The sequence below is a fragment of the Heterodontus francisci genome, chromosome 14, assembly GCF_036365525.1.
Source record: "Heterodontus francisci isolate sHetFra1 chromosome 14, sHetFra1.hap1, whole genome shotgun sequence".
In the NCBI taxonomy this organism is placed as follows: Eukaryota; Metazoa; Chordata; class Chondrichthyes; order Heterodontiformes; family Heterodontidae; genus Heterodontus; species Heterodontus francisci.
Genome location: NC_090384.1, coordinates 39,378,113 through 39,405,429, shown reverse-complemented (window position 1 = coordinate 39,405,429; position 27,317 = coordinate 39,378,113). Strand labels below are relative to the sequence as shown.

Sequence of the window (27,317 nt, the reverse complement as noted above, 5' to 3'; positions counted from 1 at the left end):
TCCTCTCGGTGGTGGCGACGCACCGTGGCGCCCCCCCCCCCCCCCTCAGCCGCTGGGCGATGGGACCACAATTTAAATATTCAAATGAATAAAATTAATAAATTTACATGGGCTTACTTGGGATCTTGAGAGCCCACCGCGATTTTCAGTGCAGCGCCAGCACTCCCACGCCTTCAGAGCCCCGTCCAGGGGAAACATGGCACCACACTGTTGGGGAGGGGGGGAGGAGGTATGCTTCTCAGGGCTGGGGGGATGGTGGATGGGGTCAAATATACGTAATGAGTGTAGGGGATTGGTGGGAGGGTTGAACCTTAAACTTTGTGCAGTTTGGAGGGGAAATGTCAGATGTAAAAGATAAGAAGGACAAATAGTTATTGTCATTGTTATTGGGGGGTGGGAAAGGGCACTAGGACTTTAAAAATTTAAATTAGACAGAAGGACTGGTTGCCTTTAAAAATGGCGCCAGTGCCTGCAAACAGGCAGCTGATGCCAACGCCGGGGACAGCTATTTAAATGAGCTGCCGCGCTTGAAATTGCGGCGGCTCTTTGGCGTGCGGCCCAGGTTTCTTTACCTGACTACTATCCTGCTGGAAGGTCCAGGCGTATGGATATTCGGGAGGGAAAAGATTTGAACTTGGCTGTGGCACTCTCCATATTTGAATAGCCTGCTTGCACTCAATGTCGATGCTCACATGTGAAGAATGACTGCTTGGGTGAGACTGGAGGGCTCCTGCTATCCATGGAGCTCGAGCTCAGCAAGGGGGTAGCACCTTCAGAAGAAAAAGGTGGAAAATTGAGTGATTTAAAAAAAAAGTAGATGCCTATAATACAGGCAGCAACAAAATGGTCACTAACCATTACACATCTCACTCTAATGATCAAACCTTATTGCTGGTAGTACTGAGGGAGTGCTGCACTATTGGAGGTGCCATCTTTCCCCATGGCACCACTCGAAGAAGGGCAGGGAACTACGGCACAATTCAGAGAAGAGCAGAGGAGCTCTCCTGGCATCCTTGTCAACATTTATTCCCCAACCAACATCACTAAAACTGATTACTTGGTCATCTACCTCATTGCTGTTTGTGGGAGCTTACTGTACACAATTTGCTGCTGCATTTCCTACATTACAACAGTGACTAAACTTCAAAAGTACTTTATTGACTGTAAAGTGCTTTAGGACGTCAGGATGCCATGAAAGGCCCTACACAAAATAAAGTCTTTCTTTCTTTAAAAAGGTAATTCATTGGCTGTATGGGGCTTTAGGACCTCCTCAGGATGTGGAAGATGCTAATGAAACACAAGTTCTTTTTGATTGCACTGTATACATTACACTTGGTACATTGGGGTTGATGATTTTTTTTAATAAGACAGCTAGCTCATTCTTATGATGAGGAAAGGGTCCCAAGTAAATGAATGGAAAATTAAAGCCTTTCCTTAATGAGTGGAAAATTAAAGCTTGTCCTTAAGTGGAAATTGTTACTGTACATGTTGCTTTTAACAACTTGCACTTAAATATAGCTTTTAATTTAATTAAACTCCTCAAAGTGCTTCATAGAGATGATATTAATCAGATACTGAACAGAGGTGCAACAAAGATTAGGGTGATAACTTAAGCAGATCAAAGACATAGGTTCTGAGGAGGCTTTTGAAGGAGGACAAAGAGGTAACAGGATTGAGGGATTTAAGCAGAAAGTGTGGAGCAAAGATGGTTAAAAGTTCTCTGGACAAAAGCAGACTGAAGGGATGGGGGAGGGAAGGTGAGAACATGTAAAAGAGGCCAGAATTGCAAGGTCAAAGGGGGTATGATGGGACATTGCGTGAATGATGGACCATAGTGTGTCTGATGGACAATCGTGTGTATGATGGGTCATAGTGTGTATGATGGACCATAGTGTGAATGATGGGACATAGTGTGAATGATGGGACATAGTGTGAATGATGGGAATAGTGTGATTGATGGCCCATTGTGTGAATGATGGACCATAGAGTGTATGATGGGACATAATGTGAATGATGGACCATAGTGTGAATGATGGACCATAGTGTGTTTGATGGAACATAGTGTGTATGATGGACTAGAGTGTGTATTCTGGATATAGAAGTCAAGAAGAAGTCAGTAAGAAAGAAAATGCTTTCATTAACAAATGGTACAAGGACTGGGAGACACAGGTTGAAACTTTTGGGCAAAAGATGTGGGGGGAAGAGGAAGTACCTTTTTACGCAGTGGGTGGTAATGACCTGGAACTCGCTGCGCACAAGGGTGGTGGAAGTGGAGATGATCAATGACTTCAAGAGAAGTTGGATGGCCACCTGCAGGGCTACAGGGATTGAGCCAGGGAGTGGGACTGACTACAATGCTCCATGAAGAGCCAACATGTACTCGATGGGCCGAATGCCTTTTTTTTGTCTTGTAAATGACTCTATGGCAGCGTTTATTGGGATATCTAATGATGACCATGAAACTATTGTCGAATGTTGTAAACACCCATCTGGTTCACTAATGTCCTTTAGGGAAGGAAATCTGCTGTCCTTACCTGGTCTGGCCTACATGTGACCCCAGACTCACAACAATATGGTTGAATCTTACATGCCCTCTGAAATGGCCGAGAAAGCCATTCAGTTGTATCTAACCTGTACGAAGTCAATTAAAAAGAATGAAACCAGACGGATGACCCAGCATTGACACAGGCACCAGAAACGACAACGGCAAAACCAGCTCTGTCGACCCTGCAAAGTTCTCCTTTCTAACATCTGGGGGCTTGTGCCAAAGTTGGGAGAGCTGTCCCACAGACTAGTCAAGAAACAGCCTGACATAGTGATACTCACGGAATTATACCTTACAGAAAATGTCGCAGACACTGCCATCACCATCCCTGGGTATGTCCAGTCCCCTGGCAGGAAAGACCCAGTAGAGGTGGCAGCACAGTGGTATACAGTCAGGTGACAGTTGCAAAGGGAGCTCTCAACAATTGACTCCAGACCCCATGTAGTCTCATGGCATCAGGTCAAACATGGGAAAGGAAACCTCCTGCTGATTACCACCTACCTCTCTCCCTCAGCTGATGAATCAGTACTCCATGTCAAACACCACTTGGAGGAAGCACTGAGGGTGGCAAGGGCGCAGAATGTACTTCAATGTCCATCAGCAAGAGTGGCTCAGTAGCACCATTACTGGCCGATCTGGCAGAGTACTAAGGGACATCACTGCTAGACTGGGTATGCGGCAGGTGGTGAGGGAACCAACAAGAGGGAAAAACATACTTGACCTTGTCCTCATCAATCTGCCTGCCGCAGATGCATCTATCCATGACAGTATTGGTAGGGTGACCACCACACAATCCTTGTGGAGACAAAGTCCCACCTTCACATTGAGGATACTCTCCAATGTGTTGTGTGGCACTACCACTGTGCTAAATGGGATAGATTTCGAACAGATCTAAAAACTCAAAACTGGGCATCCATGAGGCACTGTGGGCCATCAGCAGCAGCAGAATTGTACTCAAACACAATCTGCAACCTCATGGCCTGGCATATTCCCCACTCTACCATTACCATCAAGCCAGGAGACCAACCCTGGTTCTAAGAAGAATGCAGGAGGGCATGCCAGGTGCAGCATCAGGCATATCTCAAAATGAGGTGTCAACCTGGTGAAGCTACTACACAGGACTACTTGAGTGCCAGCCTGCGTAAGCAGCTTGTGATACACAGAGCTAAGCGATCCCATAACCAACGGATCAGATCTAAGCTCTGCAGTCCTGCCACATCCAGTCGTGAATGGTGGTGGACAACTAAACAACTAATTGGAGGAGGTGGCTCCGCAAATATCCCCATCCTCAATGATGGGGGAGCCCAGCACATCAGTGCAAAAAGATAAGGCTGAAGCATTTGCAACAATCATCAGCCAGAAGTGCCGAGTTAATGACCCATCTCGGCATCCTCCTGAAGTCCCCAGCATTACAGATGCCAAACCTCAGCCGAATCATTTCACTCCGCGTGATATCAAGAAATGACTGAAGGCACTGGATACTGCAAAGGCTATGGGCCCTGACAATATTCCGGTAATAGTACTGAAGACCTGTGCTCCAGAACTTCCCGCGCCCCTAGCCAGACTGTTCCAGTACAGCTACAACACTGGCATCTTCCCGGCAATGTGGAAAATTGCCCAGGCATGTCCTGTACATAAAATGCAGGACAAATCCAACCTGGCCAATTACCGCCCCGTCAGTCTATTCTCAATCATCAGCAAAGTGATGGAAGGTGTCAGCGACAGTGCTATCAAGTGGCACTTGCTTAGCAATAACTGCTCAGTGACGCTCAGTTTGGGTTCCTACAGTGCCACTCAGCTCCTGACCTCATTACAGCCTTGGTTCAAACATGGACAAAACAGCTGAACTCAAGAGGTGAGGTGAGAGTGACTGCCCTTGACATCAAGGCAGCATTTGACTGAGTATTGCATCAAGGAGCCCTAGCAAAACTGAAGTCAATGGGAATCAGGGGAAAAACTCTCCACTGGTTGGAGTCATACCTAGCGCAAAGGAAGATGGTTGTGGTTGTTGGACATCAATCATCTGAGCTCCAGGACATCACTGCAGGAGTTCCTCAGGGTAGTGTCCTAGGCCCCACTATCTTCAGCTGCTTCATCAATGACCTTCCTTCAATCATAAGGTCAGAGTTGGGGATGTTCACTGATGATTGCACAACATTCAGCAACATTCGCAACTCCTCAGATACTGAGGCAGTCCGTGTAGAAATGTAGCAAGAACTGGACAATATCCAGGCTTGGGCTGATAAGTGGCAAGTAACATTCGTGCCACACAAGTGTCAGGTAATGACCATCTCCATCAAGAGAGAATCTAACCATCTCCCCTTGACATTCAATGGCATTACCATCACTGAATGCCCCACTATCAACATCCTAGGGGTTACCATTGACCAGAAACTGAACTGGAATAGTCATATAAATACTGTGGCTACATGTGCAGGTCAGAGGCTAAGAATCGTGCAGCGAGTAACTCACCTCATGACTCCCCAATCCCTGTCCACCATCTACAAGGCATAAGTCAGGAGTGTGATGGAATACTCTCCATTTGCTTGGATGAGTGCAGCTCCAACAACACTCAAGAAGCTCGACACCATCCAGGACAAAGCAGCCCACTTGATTGGCACCCCATTTACAAAAATTCACTTTCTCCACCACCAACTCACCATGGCAGCAATGTGTACCATCTACAAGATGCACTGCAGTAACGGCACCAAGGCTCCTTAGACAGCACCTTCCAAACCTGCGACCTCTACCAACTAGAAAGACAGGGGCAGCAAATGCATGGGAATACCACCACCTGAAAGTTCCCCTCCAAGTTACACATCATCCTGACTTGGAACTATATCGTCGTTCCTTCAATTTCGCTGGGTCAAAATCCTGGAACTCCCTTCCTAACAGCACTGGGGGTGTACCGACCCCACATGGACTGCAGGAGTTCAAGAAGGCAGCTCACCACCACATTCTCAAGGGCAATTAGGGATGGGCAATAAATGCTGGCCTGGCCAGCGACGCCCACATCCCATGAATGAATTTAAAAAAAGTAATGGGACATAGTGTGTTCGATGGACCACAGCGTGTATGATGGGACATTGTGTGTATGATGGACTAGATGAGGTAATAATGCATTGGATGGAAAATAACACTCGGAAAAGTGTAGAGAACAACCTTAATGATGCTCACATTTATATCTTTCTATTGCTGTAAAAGTTTCTAAACTCACCCAGAAACTGATTTACTACATTGCAACAGTGAATACATTTCAAAAAGCACTTCATTCACTGTAAAGCACTTTCGGATGTTCTAATTCATCAAAGGTGCTATATAAATGGAGGACTCTCTTTGTCTGAATATATAAGCTCCAATTAACTGCAATAGGAAATTGTATAGTTTGAGCTCACGAATTAGGAGCAGGAGGAGGCCACTCGACCCCTCGAGCCTGCTCTGCCATTCAATAAGTACATGGCTGAACTTTGTTAAAGTTCAGTAGTCTATAGCTCAAACTGCAGTAATGCCAACTTTCATTAATGAGTTTCCATCAGATCATAGGTTAATCCCTGCAATATCCTCACCTCGTCACTTATCTGAGGCATTACCAGTTAAGGCTGCTCCCTTTTTGACATCTGGGTTGTTTTAGCAGAGTTTTTGAATTTATAACTATTAAGTCAATACAGTATTACTGTAAGGGAAGAGAAAAATGCTCTTTTTTGTCCATCTTCATTCCCAGATTTTCACTTGCTTCATGAAGGTGCCAGGCTACAGTTCCCCATATGCCAGATACCTCCACCTGTAACCCTCAATAGCGAGTGGCTCTAAGCACATTCAGACCCAATCGTGTTCTTGCAATGACAATAACAACTTGCCTTTATATAGTTCATTTAATGTAGTAAAACATCCCAAGTTGCTTCATAGGAGTGTTAACAGACAAAATTTGACACCAAGCCAAGGAAGCCAACAACAGAACAGATGACCAAACGCCTGGTTAGAGATAAGTGCTATGCAGCGCCTCAAAGGAGGAGAGAGGGGTAGAAGGGCAAAGAGGGTTTGTGAGGAAATTCTAGAGCTTAAGGCTTAGATGGCTGAAAACACAGCCATTGATGATGAGGTGAATGAAGTAGGGGATGCACAAAAAGTCAGAGATAGAGGAATGCAGAGTTCTCAGAGCGTTCTAGAGCTGGAAGAGGTTACAGAGATAGACAAGGACGGGTTCATGGACAGATTTGAACACAAGTATAAGAGATTTAAAATTGAGGCATTGGTTGACTTGGGAGCCTTACATGCAAATTTCCAGCAGGAGTCACTGGATAGCAGTCAGGAGCAGGGAATTCTGGCTGATGTTGCCCTCCCTCCTCCCTGTCCTGGGGGCATTGAGGCCAATTACAGAATCTCCAGTGCCTCAATCTTTACAGTTGCACAGCAAAACAGGAGCTTCACTGCTGTTGGCTTTATAAACAATCTACAGGAAAATAAAAGCCCTATTAAAACATTACTGTGATGAATTATCTCCAGAACAAACCTATATTATCCGAACAGCAAGAAAAACCATTGTAAAGGTATGTGTAGTGTTTGAGAGAGAGTGAGTGAGAGCAAGTGACCCACACTTTAGGATTGCCATCCATATAGATATAAATCCACAATTCTAGTTGTTGAATGGGTTGGCCAAAAATTGCTAAAAGGCAAACCAGACACTATGGCTCCAATATTTATGCAAGATGGGGAAGGTGCAGGTGTGGTCAAAAACGACCAAAGAACCCAGCAAGGCTGAGGACACACATGTCCTGCTGAGCTTAATGGCAGGACCTCCTTATCATTTTTCTTTCCTGTTTCACATCTGGTAGTCGGCTAAACTGACAGCCTGGCCAGCGGCCAGGAAGAAGAACCAACGTTGGAGTCACAGCCACTGATCGTTAGGAACGCACCCCAGTAATCAGGATATAGGGAGGTCAGCGAATAGGTCAGGGGGAGAGAGGCCACAGTTGGCAGTGGGGAGTAGTCGGCAATCAGGAGGAAGAGGAGAGAGGCATGATCAGAAGGGGGTAAGAGAGAGACAAGATCACAAATGGGGTGAGAGGCATGATCGGAGAGAAGGAGAGAGAGGCATGATAAGAAAGGAGGGAGACAGGCAGGATTGGAAAGGAGGGAGAGAAAGGCATGATCAGAAAAGTGGGAGAGGAAGGCACAATTGGAAAGGGGGGAAGAGAGGCATGATCGGAAAAGGGAGAGAAAGAGAGGTGCGATCGGAAAGTGGGGGTGGGGGTGGAGAGAGGCATAATCGGAAAGGAGGGAGAGGCACGATTAGAAAGGGGGGAGTGCGGCATGCTCGGAAAGGGGGGAGTGCGGCATGGTCGGAAAGGAGGGAGAGGCACGATTAGAAAGGGGGGAGTGCGGCATGCTTGGAAAGGAGGGAGTGCGGCATGGTCGGAAAGGAGGGAGAGGCACGATTAGAAAGGGGGAGAGAGAGGCATGCTTGGAAAGGGGGGAGTGTGGCATGATCGGAAAGGAGGGAGAGGCACGATTAGAAAGGGGGAGAGAGAGGCATGCTTGGAAAGGGGGGAGTGTGGCATGATCGGAAAGGAGGGAGAGGCACGATTAGAAAGGGGGGAGTGCGGCATGCTCGGAAAGGGGGGAGTGCGGCATGCTCGGAAAGGAGGGAGAGGCACGATTAGAAAGGGGGGAGTGCGGCATGCTTGGAAAGGAGGGAGTGCGGCATGGTCGGAAAGGAGGGAGAGGCACGATTAGAAAGGGGGAGAGAGAGGCATGCTTGGAAAGGGGGGAGTGTGGCATGATCGGAAAGGAGGGAGAGGCACGATTAGAAAGGGGGAGAGAGAGGCATGCTTGGAAAGGGGGGAGTGTGGCATGATCGGAAAGGAGGGAGAGGCACGATTAGAAAGGGGGGAGTGCGGCATGCTCGGAAAGGGGGGAGTGCGGCATGCTCGGAAAGGGGGGAGTGAGGCATGATCGGAAAGGAGGGAGAGGCACGATTAGAAAGGGGGGAGTGCGGCATGCTCGGAAAGGGGGGAGTGAGGCATGATCGGAAAGGAGGGAGAGGCACGATTAGAAAGGGGGGAGTGCGGCATGCTTGGAAAGGAGGGAGTGCGGCATGGTCGGAAAGGGGGGAGTGAGGCATGATCGGAAAGGAGGGAGAGGCACGATTAGAAAGGGGGAGAGAGAGGCATGCTTGGAAAGGGGGGAGTGTGGCATGATCGGAAAGGAGGGAGAGGCACGATTAGAAAGGGGGGAGTGCGGCATGCTTGGAAAGGAGGGAGTGCGGCATGGTCGGAAAGGGGGGAGTGAGGCATGATCGGAAAGGAGGGAGAGGCACGATTAGAAAGGGGGGAGTGCGGCATGCTTGGAAAGGGGGGAGTGTGGCATGGTCGGAAAGGGGGGAGTGAGGCATGATCGGAAAGGGGGAAAAGAGAGGCACAAGCAGAGAGGAGAGAGAGGCATGATTGGAAAGTGGGGAGAGAGACATGATCAGAAAGGGAAGAGATATAAGATTGGGGAAAGAGAGAGAGAGACACGAATGGAGGGGGGAAGAGAGGGAAGCAATTGGGTGAGAGTGATACATTCGGGGGAAGAGAGAGGTGCAATCAGAAAGGGGGAGAGAGGCACGATAGGAAAGTGGGGAGATAGATGTACGATTGCAGGGGAAAGAGAGGCGCGATCAGCGGTGAGCAATGCAGGATCGGAACGTGGGGAAGAGAGAAGCTGTGATTGGAGTGGAAAGGTCAAAGGTTTCTTTAAGGTGTGCTGAGAAAGGCTCTGCCCTTGAATAGTTGGCAACTCTCACCTTTTCACTGCTGGGTTTCCCGACCCCTAGGAAACTCACGCAATTGTAGTGAATTTTAATCGGGCTCCCAACTGCTCTGTGGGACCCCGGGTTAAATATGTTAATTAAGTGTCCCACCTCTCCACTTGGTCGCTCTGATATCTGCTGCCATTAAAAAATGGCGCTGGGGGCTTGAGCTAAGGGATACATTCCCCATATTTAACTCTTTAACCTCACCACTCCAACCTTATCCCACTCATCACTGGGGAATCAAGGTCTAAAAGTCTCTTTATTTGTCTGTTAAAAACATGTCTTTCTCTTTAAAAATGTCTATTCGGTGTCTTTTTTCATGATGGATAATCATGAATTATCAAAATCTTTCATCAATAGTAGAGAACTCAGAACTGATGCCCACAGTCCCAGGCCCTGCTCCACCTCCATTCAACCCCCTTCCTCCCATCAGCAAAAGTTAGTAACCTTGTCAAAAGCTGTCAGCACATGAGAAGTATCAGCAGTAACAGTTGTGTTCGACAAGAATGTTGGATTAGGACCTCATTTAAATAGTTTTTTTGGAGTGTATGTTTAAGCATCAAAGTATTAATTTTTATCCCAAAGGATTGTCACTCCTACTTAATAGCATGCAGGTCTGACCCACATAAAACTCCGAAAATGCACAACTGGAAGTCAGTGAAATCTTTGCAAAAACAAATAACATTTCATGGCAACCGAGAAAAAGCATGCCAGCCCTTCAAAGAAATAAATTGCATCAATATTTATTTTTCAAAAAGGCCATTTATTGCAGCGTCTTGGAAGAAGCCAAGCCCTGGGCTGCTCGTGCAGACGAAGTTGGCCAGGTTTTGCCAAGTGCTGCTGTAGCGGCGGTGACCTCTCGCAGCGTGCGTGCTGGCGGCTCACGCTGCGGCTATATAAGCAGCGCGGGAGCTCTCTTCTGTCTGTCTCCTGAACTCTGGAGCAGCGTTTAAAGGAACTTCAGCTGGGAAGCGCGCCCTTCCGTCTCAACAACGCCGTACAATGGATCCCAAATGCCCAGCTCTCTGCCCGACCTGTGCAGACTCAACTTGCAGCGACAACTCCGTTAAGGTAACAAAGAATTAGGGAGAAATCGGTGTAAAACCTTGCAGGGGCAAGAGACGATCGCATTTGCTCTTTTTAAAAAATTATCCTCATATGTTTAGTTGCAACTATTCCAGAACCACTTTCATTGTTGGGCAAGTTTAATTTTTGGAGGGTGATACGTACCGCAAAAAAGAATGTGTGCCTCCTCACGCTCATTTTTTCAAAATTACTTGTTATGCATTTGTCGTTTTATTTATAAAAAACATATGTTTACACTTTTTGCTCAAAAAAGCGCTGGGGGGGGGGGGGGGGGAAGTTATGCATACAACAACCCTTTCAACCGGCTCCTTCGATTATTGTTCCCCATACACACACACACACACACGTCAGCAGCAGCTTTCAAACGTGTTTCAGTAGTTTTTTTCAAAAAAAAATAAAGGTTGTGTGTGTCAGAGAAGTGCATTGAGAATAATGCAAGCCCTGAGAACAGAGAAGTAATTTGATGCCCTTATTTCTTGTTATGCACCATGTTTGCTGTTCGCAGCCTGGACTGGGATGAGTTTCCCAGCGTGTTCCACTGGGTAGCGTTAGTATTCTGCTTGTGTGCTGCTAGACTGCCTGGTTTGACTTTACTGTAATAACCTTAACCCGAGGAAACAGATTTCTGATGCATCATTACAATCCACATTCATTTAAAATAAAGCATCGATCTACTGTAGTCTTTAGATAATTGCCTTTTAAAAAAAAACTTTCAAAAGAATTAAAACTATGTAAGTGTGTTATGAACTCTCTTTTTTGCCAAGAAATTCGGTCTTTATGAATTAGGGAAGAAACTCAGCGGTACAGTTCTGTGAATGACACACACACTGCTCAGGCAGTGTGTTTCTGTTTCATGCATGGAGTTGTTGAGACATTGTTAATGGGATTTTCAGTGCAAAACTTTAAAAAAACCCTGAAAGTACAACTACTATATACTTTCAACCAGTTTTAAACTAATTAATGAAAAGCTATAAGGACGCTACAGTATACTGTAGTAAGGTATTTAAGCATAAAATAGTCTAAGTACTGACGCGTCTACAAAAACAATATTTGCTGGAGCCTGTCCTGGAGCTAGATTCAAACCCTGGAACATAGATTTTAGAACCAGTTTTCTTTATATCTACTTGTTACACTCAATGGCATCTTTAACTTAAGTATTTGTAATTTTTTTTCTCAATTTTTACTGACTTATGTTACTCCAGGCAAGCTTTTTGGAAAAATAATTTATTCAAAGAGAAAGGTCAGGTAAATTGAATGGAATCACTCAGATTGACATTGAATTTTGACAGTTTATAACCCAGAATCCATAGCCTATTATTATTGCAATTATTGATATACTCTGCACCCCCTCCAACCACACCCCCAACACACACCAAAACAATTTTTGCCATGGCATTTTATGCTGCAGAATATTACCAATGTAAGGTGACTGCATTATTCAACACCATGCGGCTGGGTACCGTGGACAGTGCCCCAGATTGCATTTTTGTGTTTGTAACTATGGGTTACTAGCTCCAACATCAGCTTAACTGCTGGTCAAAAGAATTGACTTAGATGGTCAGTAGTCATAGCCCTGTGCACATGAGACCTTACAGCAGCCGATGGAAGTTCCTTTCAAGCATTAACGTAAACCTGTTATGAACAGATAACATGCAGTTCAGAACTAGAAAAAGTCTATTGCAATCAGTTTTCATTCTCCTGTTTCACTCTTGGTGTAGCAGACCAAAGTGATGTTATCAAAGCTTGTAGACAACACACTAACATTGACCGGGCTAGATACTAGAATGCATATTTCCTATTCTGCTCATGTTACAGGGATAATATCTGGACTCTGAGTCAATGCATGACATTATTTTTAACACCTTTTGACTCAGAACTGATCACAACCATTTTACAAATCAAAGTTATGCTTTGAGTTTTTTTTGTTGGAGCAATTGGGGATTTACACTCATTAGCCCAAAACATTTGCCATCCCTAATGCTGCTAATGAGAGATTACTATTGGCACATCATAGTCTTGTCAAAATAACGTAACACGTGGTGAGGTGGTTTGGGAAAGCTACAGTACAGAATTTCGAGTTAATTGTGAATCAGCAACTTCAGCTGATTAACTTTGCTTTTCCTTTTCAGGGTAGAAAAATGTCCCCATCCAGGCAACTGCTGTTCATTTCCATCGCTTTCACAATGTACATTATAGATGGAGTGACCGCAGCTGAAACACTCTGTGGTGGTGAGCTGGTGGACACACTACAGTTTGTCTGCGGTGAAAGAGGATTTTACTTTAGTAAGTTAACCACTTTTGCTCTGAAAATTCAGGAGCTAAAGAAATGTCTTGATGTGTGTAAAGCTTGCTGAATCTGATTGTTTTATTTTCTGTTGCTAAAAATGTTGTATGTTCTTTCCTTCCTTTCCTGTTATTAGATTAATACTTTTTACATGTTGGGGGAGGGGTCCATTAATTTTAATCTCCATTACAGTGCCTGTGTCTCCAATTACTCTTCGGTGGTATTTTGGTGTTTGCCAATCTTAAGGGGCTGTTTCAAGACCAGAGATGTCAAATTATTATTTTTTTGGTGGTTTTCCTAAGCAAGGGGGTTCCTCCTTAGACCTACAGCCATTCCGCACCTTGACCACGTAATAGTGCCATTTGATAATGACTTCCTTAAAGACAATACACACTTCACTCCAGTGAGTTTGTGTCTCACTTACTAGTGTTTAAGGTTCTGCAAAACAAACAGAATGGTGATGTAAATGGGCAGTGCAAAATTCAGGATCATGTTAGAACTTTTAAAGGTCCAAAAATAAAAGAAAAATGCTACATTTGGACTCCAGGTCGCCATTGAAAATTTCAAAACTGAGATTGATAGATTTTTGTGAGGTAAGGGATCTGGATAAAAGGCAGGTAAATGGGAGTTGAAATACAGATCAGCCATGATCTAATTGAATGGCAGAAAAGGTTTGAGGGGCTGAATGGTCTACTCTTGTGCCTATGCATGAACCCCAGCCTGGATTCTGTCCATGGAAAGGTTTACAGAACTATGGGTGTTATTTGCACTCAGTTGTAACAGCTTGCACTGTAAAGTAAGGATTTTCAAATGGTTTTATAAATTCTGTTTCCTTACAGGATAATAATGAAAATAAAATAATTTCTCCCTTTAAGTTGGATTATGAGAAGAGGCTGTGCCACTCACTGAGCCTAGAGAAGTTGTGCTTCCTAAGTTTTTGCTAAGTTATTGTGACCCTTCCAGAGGTGCAATGTTAGTGGAAATTAATATTGCCTTTGAGCAGAACTGGAAACAAATTTACAATCTCCTGTAAACCAACAGAGAATCTTCCCAATGAGTTAGGATATTGTATTAAAAAAGATGTTATTGCAGAACTTCAAACACTTGAACAACAGACTTTTTATTAATAATTATTCTGTAGCATTAGTCAATAATATATGCCACAGATTTATAATTTTAATAATGGTCTCCCTACCTCCTCAACTAGAAATAAAGCACTTCAAATACAGCATCATTAGTCTTTGCAGCCAATCGTTGAGGAAACTTTAAATAAAATGGCATTTCCCGCAAACATCCTACTTGCTCAGTGTGCAATGAAAACCTCTGGACTATATTAAAAGGTTCCTTTTCATTGACCACAGACCTCATTGTAGTAGAGAAAAGGAACAATTAGCAGGCAGGTGTCCAATGTCATAAACTCGTAGTCTTGGATAAACTCATTTCCAAGCCTGCATTTGTGCTGAATAAGCACATTTTCTCACGTGATCTCTCTCTCTCTCTCTCTTTCTCTCTGACAAGGACACAAAGCTAAACCACTCTGCTGATAGTCACAATGGAGTGCTTGTTTATTTCCACATTCTTCTGACTAAAGTAATACTGCTGCAGCATTCCATCTTTCATTTAAAGACATTTTTAATGATCTAGGCTTTTGGAACTATACTCTGCAGAAGAAAGGAATGGGTTGCAGGGTGGGGGTGGGTGGTGGGGGAGAGTAGGGGAATAAAGAATTTCTTTTGCTTTTGCATGTGACAGTTTTAGTCCAGAGTCCCCAGTTATTGCATCTGCTCTTTAGTAGTTGCCTAAACAAACAAATTGGCCAATTGGCCTCATTTTAAGACAAATGTGATCCAGCCTGATTTTAACAAATTCCCTAATTTGTAGGACTTTGCTTACCAATGATAGTGCAGTTATGTCTTGCGTCAACATGCTTCTATTCTTGTTTATCTTGCTGATCATCTGGAGATCTTCACAAGTGAAGGAACATACAGTTAAGATGAAAATAACAATGTGAAGAGGGGCCTTTCTTTTCAAGAGAAAGATAAAGCCTTTGCACGGAAATGCAATTCTTTCATAATAATGTGGCTTAAGTGCTTCTCTGCATGCACCTACAGCAGAAAGTGATGCTATCTGCCACAACCTGAGGAAAAGGAATGCAATGATCAGTGAGATTCCCAAAAGGATAATCACTGTCTGCAGTCCCTAAGCTACTGGCAAAAGTTTAGATGAGCACAGGGTTCATAGTGAACTGACATAAAAGGTGATTGCCCATTACCTAAGCCAAAGTTATCTTTTACTCTGATCCTACAGTTAATGCCATATAGCTCATTGTACTTCTCTGTTTCGTTGCCTGCTTTTTCTGCTGTGTTGGCAAGGTCAAGTGGTCACTGCTTTTTTTGGCATTAAAGTCAATGTTAATTGGAAACCTCCTGGAATTTTCTTTACTAAAGAGGGCAAAGCAATAAAAATTTGCTCCTATTTTTCAGGTAGAGCAACTGGACGATCCAATAGCCGTAGACAGAACAGAGGAATAGTAGAAGAATGTTGCTTTCGTAGCTGTGACCTGGGCCTTCTAGAACTCTACTGCGCAAAACCTGTCAAGAAAGAGCGAGATCTGTCTGGAACACCTTTTAATCTTTTACCATCAGCAAATAAGGTATGTGGCTGTTTCATTGCTGCTTTCATCAGTTAAGTGATTTTTTTAAAAGCCATTTCCTCTCACCGATTTTTAGTGCACGTTTTTTGGGTGGTTAATTAGTAAACTGGTTGTATACTCTTGCTCTCTGCTGTCAAATAGTAAGTAAAAATAGTTCCAGTCGTTCTTCAACTCATCCCCAAGCATAAGATTTATTAACTTTTTGGAAACGATTTCTGTTGTAGCCTACTTGGGTACATTGGTATCAGCAACAATCAGTACAGTTGATTATAGAGTAATACATGTCAAAACAAATCTGAGGGAGACATGTTCTATGTTAATTAGTTAATAGCTTTAGTTAATTTTCATTTCTTTCTATTGTTTTGATAATTCTCAAAAGCTATGTATAGCACATTGTAGTTCTCCCGTATTGCATATTATAACCTGAACACAAGAAATGGGAGCAGAAGTAGACAATATGGCCCATTGAGTTTACTCCACCATTCAATACGATCATGGCTGACCTTAGGCTTCAACTCCACTTTCTCACCTGCTTGCCATATCCCTTGATTCCCTGAGAGACTAAAAATCTATCTTAGCTTTAAACGTATTCAACAATGGAGCATCCACAACCCTCTGAGGTAGAGAATTCTAAAGATTCACAACCCTTTGAGTGAAGTAATATCTCCTCATCTCCTAAATGATTGACCCCTTATCCTGAGACTGTGGCCCTGTGTTTTAGATTCCCCGACCAATGGAAACAATCTCTCAGTGTCTACCCTATCCAAACCCTTCAGAATCTTGTATGCTTCGAGGAGATCGCCTCTCATTCTTCTGAACTCCAGAGAATACAGGCCCAATTTACTCAGCCTCTCATCAAAGGAAAACCCCCTCATCCCAGAGACCAATTTAGTGAACCTTGCCTCCATTGCAAGTATATCCTTTCTTAAATGTGGAGACCAAAACTGCACACAGTACTCCAGATGTGGTCTCACCAAAGCCCTGTATAATTGCAATAAAGGTCAACATGCCATTTGCCTTCCTAATTGCTTGCTGTACCTGTATGCTAACTTTCTGCATTCCTTGTACAAGTACCCACGTCACTTTGAACATCGTTAACAAAGTTTCACACCTTTTAAAATAAAATTCTGCTTTTCTATTCTTACAACCAAAGTGGATAACTTCACACTTCCCTACATTATATACCATTTGCCATCTTGTTGCCCACTTACTTACCCTGTCTATATCTCTTTGCAGCCCCTCTGCATCCTCCCCACAGCTTACCTTTCCACTTACCTTTGTATCATCAGCAAACTTAGATACTTTACTCTCTGTCTCTTCATCTAAGTCATTAATATAGATTGTAAATAGCTGAGGCCCCAGCACTGATCCTTGCGGCATTCCATTATTCACTGCCTGCCAATTTGGAAATGTCCGTGTATGCCCACTTTTTGCTTCCTGTTCGTTAACCAATCCTCTATCCATGCTGATATATTACCCCCAACTCCATGAGCCCTTATCATGGCGATTAACCTTTTGTGTGGCACCTTATTGAATGTCTTTTGGAAATTCAGGTATACTACGTCTACTGGTTCCCCTTTATCTATCCTACTGGTTACATCCTCAAAAAACTCTAATAAATTTGTCAAATAGGACTTCTCTTTAGTAAAACCATGATGACTTGTTCCGATCATACTGTGCGTTTCTAAGTGCATTGTTAAGACTTCCTTAATAATAGATTCCAGCATATTCGCAACAACTGATGTTAGGCTAACTGCCCTGTAGTTCACTGTTTCCTCTCTCCCTCCTTTCTTGAAAAGCAGTGTAACATTTGTCAACTTCCAATCTGATGGGACCATTCCTGAATCTAAGGAATTTTGAAAAATCACAGCTAGTGCATCGACTATCTCTGCAGCGATCTCTTTTAGAATCCTGGGCTGGGATTTTGTTGTGCTGCCGACATCAGGCTCCATGGCGGGGTGGGGGGCCAAGCCAAGAGATCACACCAGCAGCGGCCCACCACAAAGCCCGTAGCCGGGATTGCCAGGCCCGATACTTCCGGCGGCGGTGAGGCTCTGGGGCGGCTCTTCCACTGCTCAGCGATGGGTCCCAACTTTAAATATTTAAATAACCTCTATGCATACATTTAAATCCAATTCCCCGTTATCTTACCTTTGGTTCCGGATCTTCAGTGCGACAGGCAACACTCGCGCGCCTTCACTTCCTTTCCAGGGAAAGCCAGTGCCACCGAGGTGGGTGGGTGGGGGGAGTCAAAGCATTTTTAGTGCAGTTGGGGGGGGTGGGGTTGGGGCGCCATTGCTGCTTTTTTAGTGTAGGGTGGGGGTGAAATGGTGACCTCTGCACTTTGTGGGGGAGAAGGGGTCAACTCTGCAATTTCAGGTATGGGGGTGGTGGGGAATGGGTCAAACATTTATTTTTAGTGCAGTTGGTGTGGGGGGGGTGCGGGTAGAGAAACGGGGTCAGCTGTTGTCTGTCAAAACAGGCCTGGCAGCCTGCGCCTGTGCAGAAACAGGCGACACCTTTGACAGCGTTGCCAAGGCCGTCCCCATCGTGTGATTTGGGGGTGGAGGGGCAGCTGCCCTGCACGTTAGAATGAGCCGCCGCTGCTAGACCGTGGCGGTGCAGGGCTTGCACATGCGGGATGCCTTTTTCTTCACCCACCGCTGGGAGCGGCAGCAGGAAAATAATACCCAGTCCCTAAGGTGTAGTCCTTCAGGTCCCAGAGACTTGTCAGACCTTAGTCCTTTTAAGTTCCTCCAATACTTTTTCTCTGTTGATATTAATTTCCTTAATTTTTTCACATTTTAGCCCCCAGGTACTGTCTATTTCTGCTATGAAACTTGTGTCTTGTCCTGCAAACACCGACACAAAAGCCAGAATTGTACACCCCCCACCCCCAAATGAACTGGCTGGTGGCGGTGGGGTGGAGCATAAAATTGAGTGGGAGGCGGGGGAGGGGGCTGTTCCTGATCCCCTCCCACCCCCGTTGAAATTTTATGCGGGGCGCAGCGTTGAGAAACGGCCCACCCTCCTCAGGCCAATCAAGGCCCTTAAGTGGCCAATTAACTGGCACTTAAGGGCCTCCGCCTGCTGCCATGGGTATTTTACCCATGGCTGGCAAGCGGCTGAGGCCTCAGAAGCCCGCCTGGTGAAACCAGGCAGCTTTCTTGTGGGCTGGTTGGGGGCCGACCCTAAAGTCCCAACCGCCCCTAACGCAGAGCACCCCCCCCCCCCCCGTCCCCCTCCCCCCTTGCCTTGCCAGGGTCCGACCAATTGTCCTCGGCGAGGCCCTAAAAGTGTAGCTTTTTTGACGGGCCATCCTTCCTGTTGGTTCCAATGGCTGGGTGTAGTCCCAGAAGTGGGCAGCACTTCTGGTGGCGCTGCTGGGACTAAGAGCTGCCAGCAGCTCCAATAGGCGGGATACCCTGCCTCAAGGAGGTGGAAGTCCCCACCCAAGACCAATTAAGGGCATGGGGAGTGAAAAATCCCAGTCAGGCTCCCCAGGCCCAGCAGAGGCAGCCTCACTCCTGACTTTTCGGTCAGTGGACGGGGCCCCCGCCCAAAGAAAAACTCCAACTAAAATATTTGTTCAATGTCTTTGCCATTTCCTCATTTGTCATGATAATTTCTCCTGTCTCAGCTTCTAACAGACAAATTTTTACTTTAGCTATTCTCTTCCATTTTATATACCTATAAAAGCTCTTACAATCTTTTTATATAACTGGATAGTTTACTCTCATATTCGCTTTTTTCCTTTTTTTTTAAATCAACTTTTTGGTGGTCCTTTGACAGTTTCTAAAACACTCCCAATCCTCAGACTTGCTACTCTTTTTTGCAACATTGTAACATTTTCTTTTAATCTAATGCTATCCTAATTTCCTGAGTGAGCCACGAATGGGTCTTTCTTGCTGAGTTTTTGTTTTGTTTTGAAATAAGACCATCAGCTGAATATTAACTGATTTTTTTTCTTAAAGATGTTTATTACTTGCAATTCGCTAGTTTTTCACAAAATCTGACATTTGCATGATTATGGCTGACAACAAAAGTGGAGCTGGGTTTAATGACCTTTACCTTTTACTCTTGGTGTATTAGTACAGTGCCATTGCTGCCATATGGGTGCATGATGTAGTTCATAGACTTAAACTATGCAGAAGGAGGCTTTCTTCAACCCACCATGTCAGTGCCAGCTCTTTGAAAGATCTTTTAGTTCCAATCTCCTGCTCTTTCCCCATTGCCCTGCAAATCTTTGCTTTTCAAGTATATATCCAATTCACTTTTTTGACAATTATTATTGAATCTGATTCCACCACCCTTTCAAGCAGTACATTCCAGATTATAACAAATCATGATTTTTTTTAAAGAATTCAAATCATCTAGCTCTTTTGCTAATTATCTTAAATCTATGTTCTCTGATTACTAACCCTTCTGCCACTGGGAAACAATCTCCTTATTTACTCGATCAAAACCCTTCATAATTTTGAACGCATACATCAGCCAGTTTAAGCAGTTAAGAACTTGCTTTCTTTCATTGCATACATAAAATTTTCACGAAATGATCAAAACACCACAAATTCCAGTTGCTAACTATGCATTTATGGAGGAATTTTGTAGTATAGGAAACATCAAGTGAATTGGTTTCCCCTGTGATTTAAAGTATACCATTTTATTTTCAAATTATGCACTATTGATTTAAGCCTTTCCTTCTATCTTTTAACACCACTACAATATTGAGAGGGTCCGAGACTAGAGAGGTTGTTACATTTAAAATAAAGAACCATGTTGAGACTTTTCAACTGATGTTCCCTGGCAGGTATTACATTCTGCTACCTGCTCTCCAGAAGGCCAGACTATTTTCAGTAGTATGGCTGACTTTTTGTTCTCACCCAGAGCCCTACCAGGCAAGGTGATGGCAGTTGATTCAGTACCAACAAGAAAGGTCCATTTGATCCAATATGCCTACTCATTTCATAAGCATATGTATGTGTATATATATATATATATATTCATTCATGGGATGTGAGCATCACTGGCCTATGCTTAATTGCCCTTATGAAGGTGGTGGTGAGCTGCTGCCTTAAACCAACACAATCTGGTGGTGAATGTACTCCCATAGTGTTTATGTAGGAGGTTCCAGGATTTTGACCCAGCGACAGTGAAGCAAAATTTTTTTCAAGCCAGAATGGTGTGTGACTTGGAGGGGAACCTGGTAGGGTTCCCATGTGCCAGCTGCCCTTGCCCTTCAAGGTGGTAGTGATTGTGGGTTTGAGAGGTGCTGTCAAAGAAGCTACCATTCATCTTGTAGATAATAGACACTGCTGCTGCTGTGTGCCAGTGTTGGAGGGATTAAATGTTTAAGATGGTGGATGGAGTTCCAATCAGGTGGCTTGCTTTGTCCTGGATCGTGTCAAGCGTCTTGAGTATTGTTGGAGCTGCGCTCATCCAGGCAAGTGAAGAGTATTCCGTCACACTCCTGACTTGTGCATTGTAGATGGTAGCAAGGCTTGGGGAGTCGGGAGGCCAATCACTTGCCATAGAATACCTAACCTCTGGCCTACTCTTACTGCCATAGTGTTAATGTGGCTGGTCCAGTTAAGTTTATGGTTAGTGGTGACCCCTATGATGATGAAGGTGGGGGATTCAGCGATAATAATGATTTCAACCCTACCTTCATGCCTTCTCATTTTATCTCCAACTATTCTGCTTGTTTACCAAATTTTTTATATCGCTGACAAAGACTTGAAACCTATCATGAATGAGCAAAAAGCAGAATACACCACAGGCTAACTAATTTTCTGACTGGTAGCTTCTTAAAGGCAGAAGACTTGAGGCTCTGCTGTCAGCTTGGCACCTTTTACATGAACATGAGGAGAGAATTGGAACTATTGGGTCATCACCTGAACTTTGACCCATGCCCACTGTGCAACTTTTAACCTCTAGTGATCTGTTCTTTCTGATTATCTCAGAAAGGTATATCCCTAGACTTTTGAAAAAATACCACAATGTTCAGAAAGGAAAAACAAAACTCCTCCAATCTCATTTAAGACCTTGTTTACCAGTTGACAGTAGTTCATGCTGCGGTTCTTATTTGCTGTTTGTTCTGGGACCGGCAGTACTAAGCCAGTCAACAATGGGAGCATGGTAGTTATCAGTTTTTGAACATCAGATAGCCTTTTGATGACATTACCACCGTAAAGTGAATACGGCATTGTCACTAATACTGTTGTTTTCAATTGCAGGAAAGCTTTAGAAAGCCTTTGGTTGCTAAGTATTCCAAATATGACTTCTGGCAAAAAAGGTCTGCCCAGCGTCTGCGAAGAGGCATTCCTCCAAGTTTCATGGCCCAAAGGCTCAGGAGGCAAGTTGAGGAAGTCCAGAGCTTACAGAACGTCAAAACGCACAAGCCACTTCTGACTCTCCCTGTCAAGCCACCCCTCGAAGTCCGAGGGTCATCAAAGAAATACTTCAGTCAAGAATGATGAAGAAAAATTTTGCACATTTTCTTGAGATAAAAGATGGGGATTATAGCTTTGTACACGACGTCATTTCTGTGGCATTCCAACTGAATTATTTTCCCCTCCCCCCAACTCAAACTTCCTTCCCTGCTTCCCCCCCACTCCCAACCCTTGCCTTCCCATTCCCATCCCCTTTCATCAGCCAGCAAAGAAGTGCAATGATACTCAAGCGGCCTGGTAGAGGTGATGCCTGGTGGGCAAATGAAGTCGTGGTGTCTGAGGTGTTTGGGCCAAAGGGGTCACGCCGCAGACTACAGTTTGTTTTACATACAAATGTCACACGATGCATTCTAGATAATGTGTCCTCGATTGTTCTGCACCTGTACAAGAAGGGATATCAACACTTCATGGAATACCTAGTGTCATCCAGATCCTGCACCTTTTTTTAAACAAGATGAGATTAGGTGGACCTGTGAGGGACTAAAGACAGTGGTGTGTGCAGTCTTGCATTGCCACAGATTGCGTCGATTTTTTTTAATTATTATTTTTCTTTCAATGGCACTATTTCTGATGAACGATAAGTGTGGTCACACACACACTTGTAATATGGTGCTAACTTGCTTTAAAAGAAGCAAAAGAGCTGACTCGAAGAATTGGGATTTGATAAATGCACGAACATCAAACAGAACTTGAAAATAACTTTTCCGTTTTAGGAAACATGTCTTTTTAAAAAAAAATTAGCTTGGTTTTGGCGGTGCAAGATAGGCAAGGAGAAGACAAAAGGCACAAAAAAAGAGACAAAATCAAAGGGAAACAGCAGTGTTGTAATGATTTTTTTCTATGTTTTGCAACTAACTTTATTTCTTATTCATTGTAGTTACCTGCTTTGCTTCGAAAACATACTTGAACTCATACTTACTGTCCAGGGTCAGATCTTTTTTGGAATTAGTCTCAGCTATATCTTGCAGTGTTGAGCCGCCAAGCTATTAAAAGTAATGGCACTGCGTAAAGGCATTATTTATTTTATGTAAAATATATATGAAAATTGGTCCAAATAATGTACTTAGCACTGATCAGCAACTGCAAAGACAGATACTATTTTGTCTAATTTTGTACTAGTAAAGCTTTCGTAGATGCTTTGTACCAAAAAATGAAAAAGTTTTTTCTCTCTCTCTCTCTCTCTCTCTCTCTCCTCTCTCATTATGAGTGTTATTTGGTATTGGAAGCCTCTGTGAGGTGCCTTGATTCAGCCAGAGAACCTCAGGCCTTTTGTTTTTAGAAACTATGTGTACCCATGTTCACTGCTGTCAGCCATGGTATAATAAGTGCAATTACTTGGTTACAGCTCATCTCTCATTTTTTGATCCACATTGTGTTAACAGCTTTTGTTTTCTATCAGTTTTGTGATTCACTTCTGGTTTGAGTGACCACATTATATTCACCATTGCTTCGTCAAAAATGGAAAGCTTCAATTTTTTCTTAAAAGAAAATGAGCTCAAAATTACATCACTTAAGTAGTACTCGGAAAACATAGTTCTTTTGTCAAACGTTTGCATCAGCCAGTATGAAGGGAAACATCCGTAATCGCATTAGTTAAATAAAGCTTTTTACTTTTTTAAAAAACGTTTTAGCAGATACAGTTAAGGTGTATTCTCCTGTTAACTAATATAATGTCATGTATTTAACATATGCACTCAACCAACACTAGACTCTAGAGAAAGATGAGATTCACAATCATTGTACTTTTGTTTTTAATATCAATAAAAGCAATTTATTACAATACATTTTTGTGTTCTCACTTACCATACTCGAGTTTAAACTGTGGTGCCAACAACTGCAACTAACAATTTCTTAGACCTCAAGGAATTGCAAAATGTCTGATTTCAGGAATTGCTGTGGAGAGTGCCTCTAATAATTCTGCTGTTAAAACTGAAAGAAGATTAAAATGAACATGCTTCCCACATTAATTTAAAAGTCAAAGGATTCTCCATTATATAATGAGTAAATAGCTCTGCCAATAACCAGTCAATTAGTAAATTACAATTACTTTGTCTCCTAGAACAGAGCAACAGCATTGTTTTGCGCTCTACAACAGTGCAGAGGGAAACTGGCAATAAATCATAAATCAGTGAGCCGACTGTTTTAAGACTAAACAGTAGTAACAGACGACTTGAAAGTGCGTTGGCTGATGACAAAGTACAAAAATAAATTATTTTCTGAAGGTTATGTGTATACTGTGGTTTCAATGACTTAATTAAATCAATAACTTAAGGTCAGCATGTTGGGAAAAACTGTTACCAGGTATTTGGTGGAATGACATCGAGCTGTTTTCGAGAAAGTGCCAATTGCTAGGGGTGGTTTTCAAATCTGAGATTTTTTACTGCACTGAAAAAAGTAAATGACAATTGTGATTATTCTGAGAATTTAAGGTGATCTTGCATCGTGATATCTATCCACCTTCTTGTATGTTCTTTAAGCTGCTGAGATACAACTATGAATAATCTGTCATTCACACTGGTCGGACTGTCCTCTTCCTGTTCGCGTAAACATCTCTTGAATTGCCATCAGTGAATGCTTAAAATTATGTGTCGACAGTGCGGAGGATTAGTGGAAAGGGCCCTGACAGAGCTGCAAGAGACCTTTGTCCTCTTCAACCATCGGGCTTTTAGCAGGGAAAAGGCATTGGGACGAGCACAATCTTCACTGGCTGCGCTCCTAGTATAATTCTGTTGCTAAACAAGGAACAGACTTCCTTTTTTTTTTGTTTGTTTAATGATATCGGCCTCGTTACCAGCTGAAATAGATCTTGAGAGGAGATAGCAGTGGAAAATTCATGCTTCCCATTATCAACCTTAAAGGAGCACTGTCATTGGGAATAAATGTTTTGCCAAGCAGAAATTCTTATCGGTCACAAGAAGTTTGGAAATGGGACATTTATACGAAAATATCGGACAGATAATGACCAACTGGCTCCATCTAGGCTGTGATATTTACTGGACAATTTAAAAGGACTGATCTTTTGTGTAGAAAGCTGCACAGAAAGTATTAGGGAAATTGCAGCAGACTCTGGTGACCGTTGTTATCTCTGATGCGGTTACTGGACTGGAAGACCAGTCAAAACCATTATGTTCATCTGTCTGTTCATCTATCCTATATCAAGGCCCAACCTAAAATGGAGTTCAGAGAAACTTGAGGTGAAAATAAGAGCTGAACATGTGCAGAATTGTGTGGCTGGTGAGGGGGGGTTTTGGATATCATCAAAAAAATTATGGCTTAATGTATGGGTAGGTTTTAAACAGTTGCCACAGGGAATAGGGTCGTAAAAAATTCAAAAAGGTTGTGCAGCATAATACCAACAACTTGCATTTATATTGTGCTTTTAACGTAGTAAAATGTCTCAAGTCACTTCACAGACTAAATCAGACTAAAACTTGATATCGAGCCAAAGAATGAGACAGCAGGACAGGTGATCAAATGCTTGATCAAAGGTGGAATTTAAATAGCTTACTAAAGGAGGAGGAGAGGTGGAGGTTTGCAGAGTGTATTCCAGAGCTTAGGGCCTAGATGGCTGGAAGTGGTAGGGGATGCAGGAGGGTTCAGAAATCAAGAGGGGTGAGGCGATGGAAGGATTTGAACATGACGATAAGAATGTTAAGATTTACACAATGGTGGGCAAGCTTTGCAAAAGTGGATACATGTGAAAACTCATGCTTTAATCTGAATTTGTCTTCTGGGATATGTAGTTGCTCTGACTAGCAACAAACACTATTGGGATTTCTTTTCTCCTGTATGACTATGCTTATTTGCAGAAGTGCTATTTACCATCAAGGTTAATGACAAAAAAATGTTGCAGTTAATATGGTGCACAAGATTATAAATTTATGACTGAAGATACTTTAAAGAGCAGTGTGCAGAATGGCCTTCACTTTTACTCACGACACATTCATTGATTATGCCAACATGCCACATGAATACAAAGTCACCTGTCGTGACATATATAAAAAATATATGAGCAAACATTTGAGTTGTCAGAGCAACATCTCAGATGGTGGGAGGGGGAGAATTTGTGGGGAAAGAGGTTAAATATGCTCCAGCTGAGTTTGGCAAAAAGTATGGTGCACAGTTCCACCAGGGACAAAAGCCTTCACCGTGGTCTTGGAACAGAAATGGCAGCAAGCCATGAAAGACCACTCTTTTTTGACTAGTACACATTACCACAGGTGTTAATTCCATCAGAAGATCAGGAGAATTACCAACATAAACTGGTAAAATATTTATTACAAATCTGTTCATTTTTTAATGCTAGTAAGACCAATTAAGGCCTGCATACAGCATTGTTTGCTCCACTACTGCTGCTCTCTGCTACTGTTTGCTCAAAAATTATACTTGTTGCTTGTACCCATTTTGAACAGGATGAAAACTATTGAAGTGCCCCAAATGTTAGGCAATTTACAGATTTACAATAAGAGCAGCATTGTTTGTGTTTAGCAGAAGGCAGAGAAGCCTTGCAGTCCCTGGAATTCGAGTCTATTGGAATTATTCGAACAGCTCAGGACCCAACTATAACGGCAGAAAGCTATAGTTAATCAGGGAGCTGGTCACAGAGTAGTACGCCATCTACGGTGAGCACGGCCCTGCCTTTGGCTAATTATTTATGCATCTGGCTCTTGCTAAGCTTCCACAGGAGATTTGACAGGAGTTATTGAGTCCTCAGCACAGCAATAATTCCACAACATTACTGAGGCTCCGCTGAGGAATGCATACCAATATGTGCACTTTGACGCCCATCCACAACAGCAGATAAGCAGGTAATAAGGATGTTTTTGACAGTAACACTTTCCCTAGGGTGTAGGTATCATTGATTGTACACATGTGCCCATTTATGCTCTGTAAGGGCGAACGTTGCCCTACAACATAAAATGACAATACTTGGTCAATGTGGAGCTAGTGTGTAATCCTCATGTTCGCACCAGGAAGCTGTCAAGAATCCGACATCCAGTGATTTTCCAACACTGATATTTTGCTCCATGGAGATGGCAGGGTGATGACACCACTCGGTGTCAACCAGTAGGCCAAAGAAGCACTACAGTGAGGCCCGTGGCAAAACCACGGGTCTCACTCAGCAATATTTTGGAGTATTTAAATCAATGGTCTGGATTACTTGGCGAGTTTAATGATACACATTAAAGAAGGTACCCGAGGTAATGATGGCATGATATCTCAATTGAAAATGAGAAAAGACTTGCATTGATACAGTGACTTTTACAACCTTAGGACATCCCAAGGTGACTCAAAACCAAAGAAGTACTTTTAGAAGGGTAGTCACTGTTGTAATCTCGGAAACACAACAGCCAAATTGGAGACATGGGGCTGAATTTTATTTGGGCCCTGTGCTCTGCAGTGGCACCCTTTAAACTCAGCGGGGTGCCCGCATTCAGTGGCCACCACAGAGCCCCCACAATATTACATGGGGAGAGGCGGGTCATCCAGCGCAGTGAAGAACC

The 27,317-nt window shown here is 43.4% G+C and overlaps 1 protein-coding gene across 1 annotated transcript; it reads left to right on the top strand.

Moving 5' to 3' along the window:
- The first annotated feature begins 10,274 nt into the window (after nt 1–10,274).
- Nucleotides 10,275–23,593, top strand: LOC137376986 (insulin-like growth factor II). The gene is made up of 4 exons (XM_068046044.1): nt 10,275–10,409; nt 12,554–12,707; nt 15,192–15,361; nt 21,598–23,593. The coding sequence occupies exons 1-4, from the start codon at nt 10,341–10,343 to the stop codon at nt 21,835–21,837; spliced, it is 633 nt and encodes a 210-aa protein (XP_067902145.1). The 5' UTR covers nt 10,275–10,340; the 3' UTR covers nt 21,838–23,593.
- The last annotated feature ends 3,724 nt before the right edge of the window (nt 23,594–27,317 follow it).

Excerpts from the sequence above, each read along its gene's own strand:
- LOC137376986 (XM_068046044.1), top strand. The coding sequence starts at position 10,341 with ATGGATCCCAAATGCCCAGCTCTCTGCCCGACCTGTGCAGACTCAACT. Across the intron at positions 12,708-15,191 it reads TGAAAGAGGATTTTACTTTA|GTAGAGCAACTGGACGATCC; the intron begins GTAAGTTAACCA and ends CCTATTTTTCAG. Across the intron at positions 15,362-21,597 it reads TTTTACCATCAGCAAATAAG|GAAAGCTTTAGAAAGCCTTT; the intron begins GTATGTGGCTGT and ends TTTCAATTGCAG.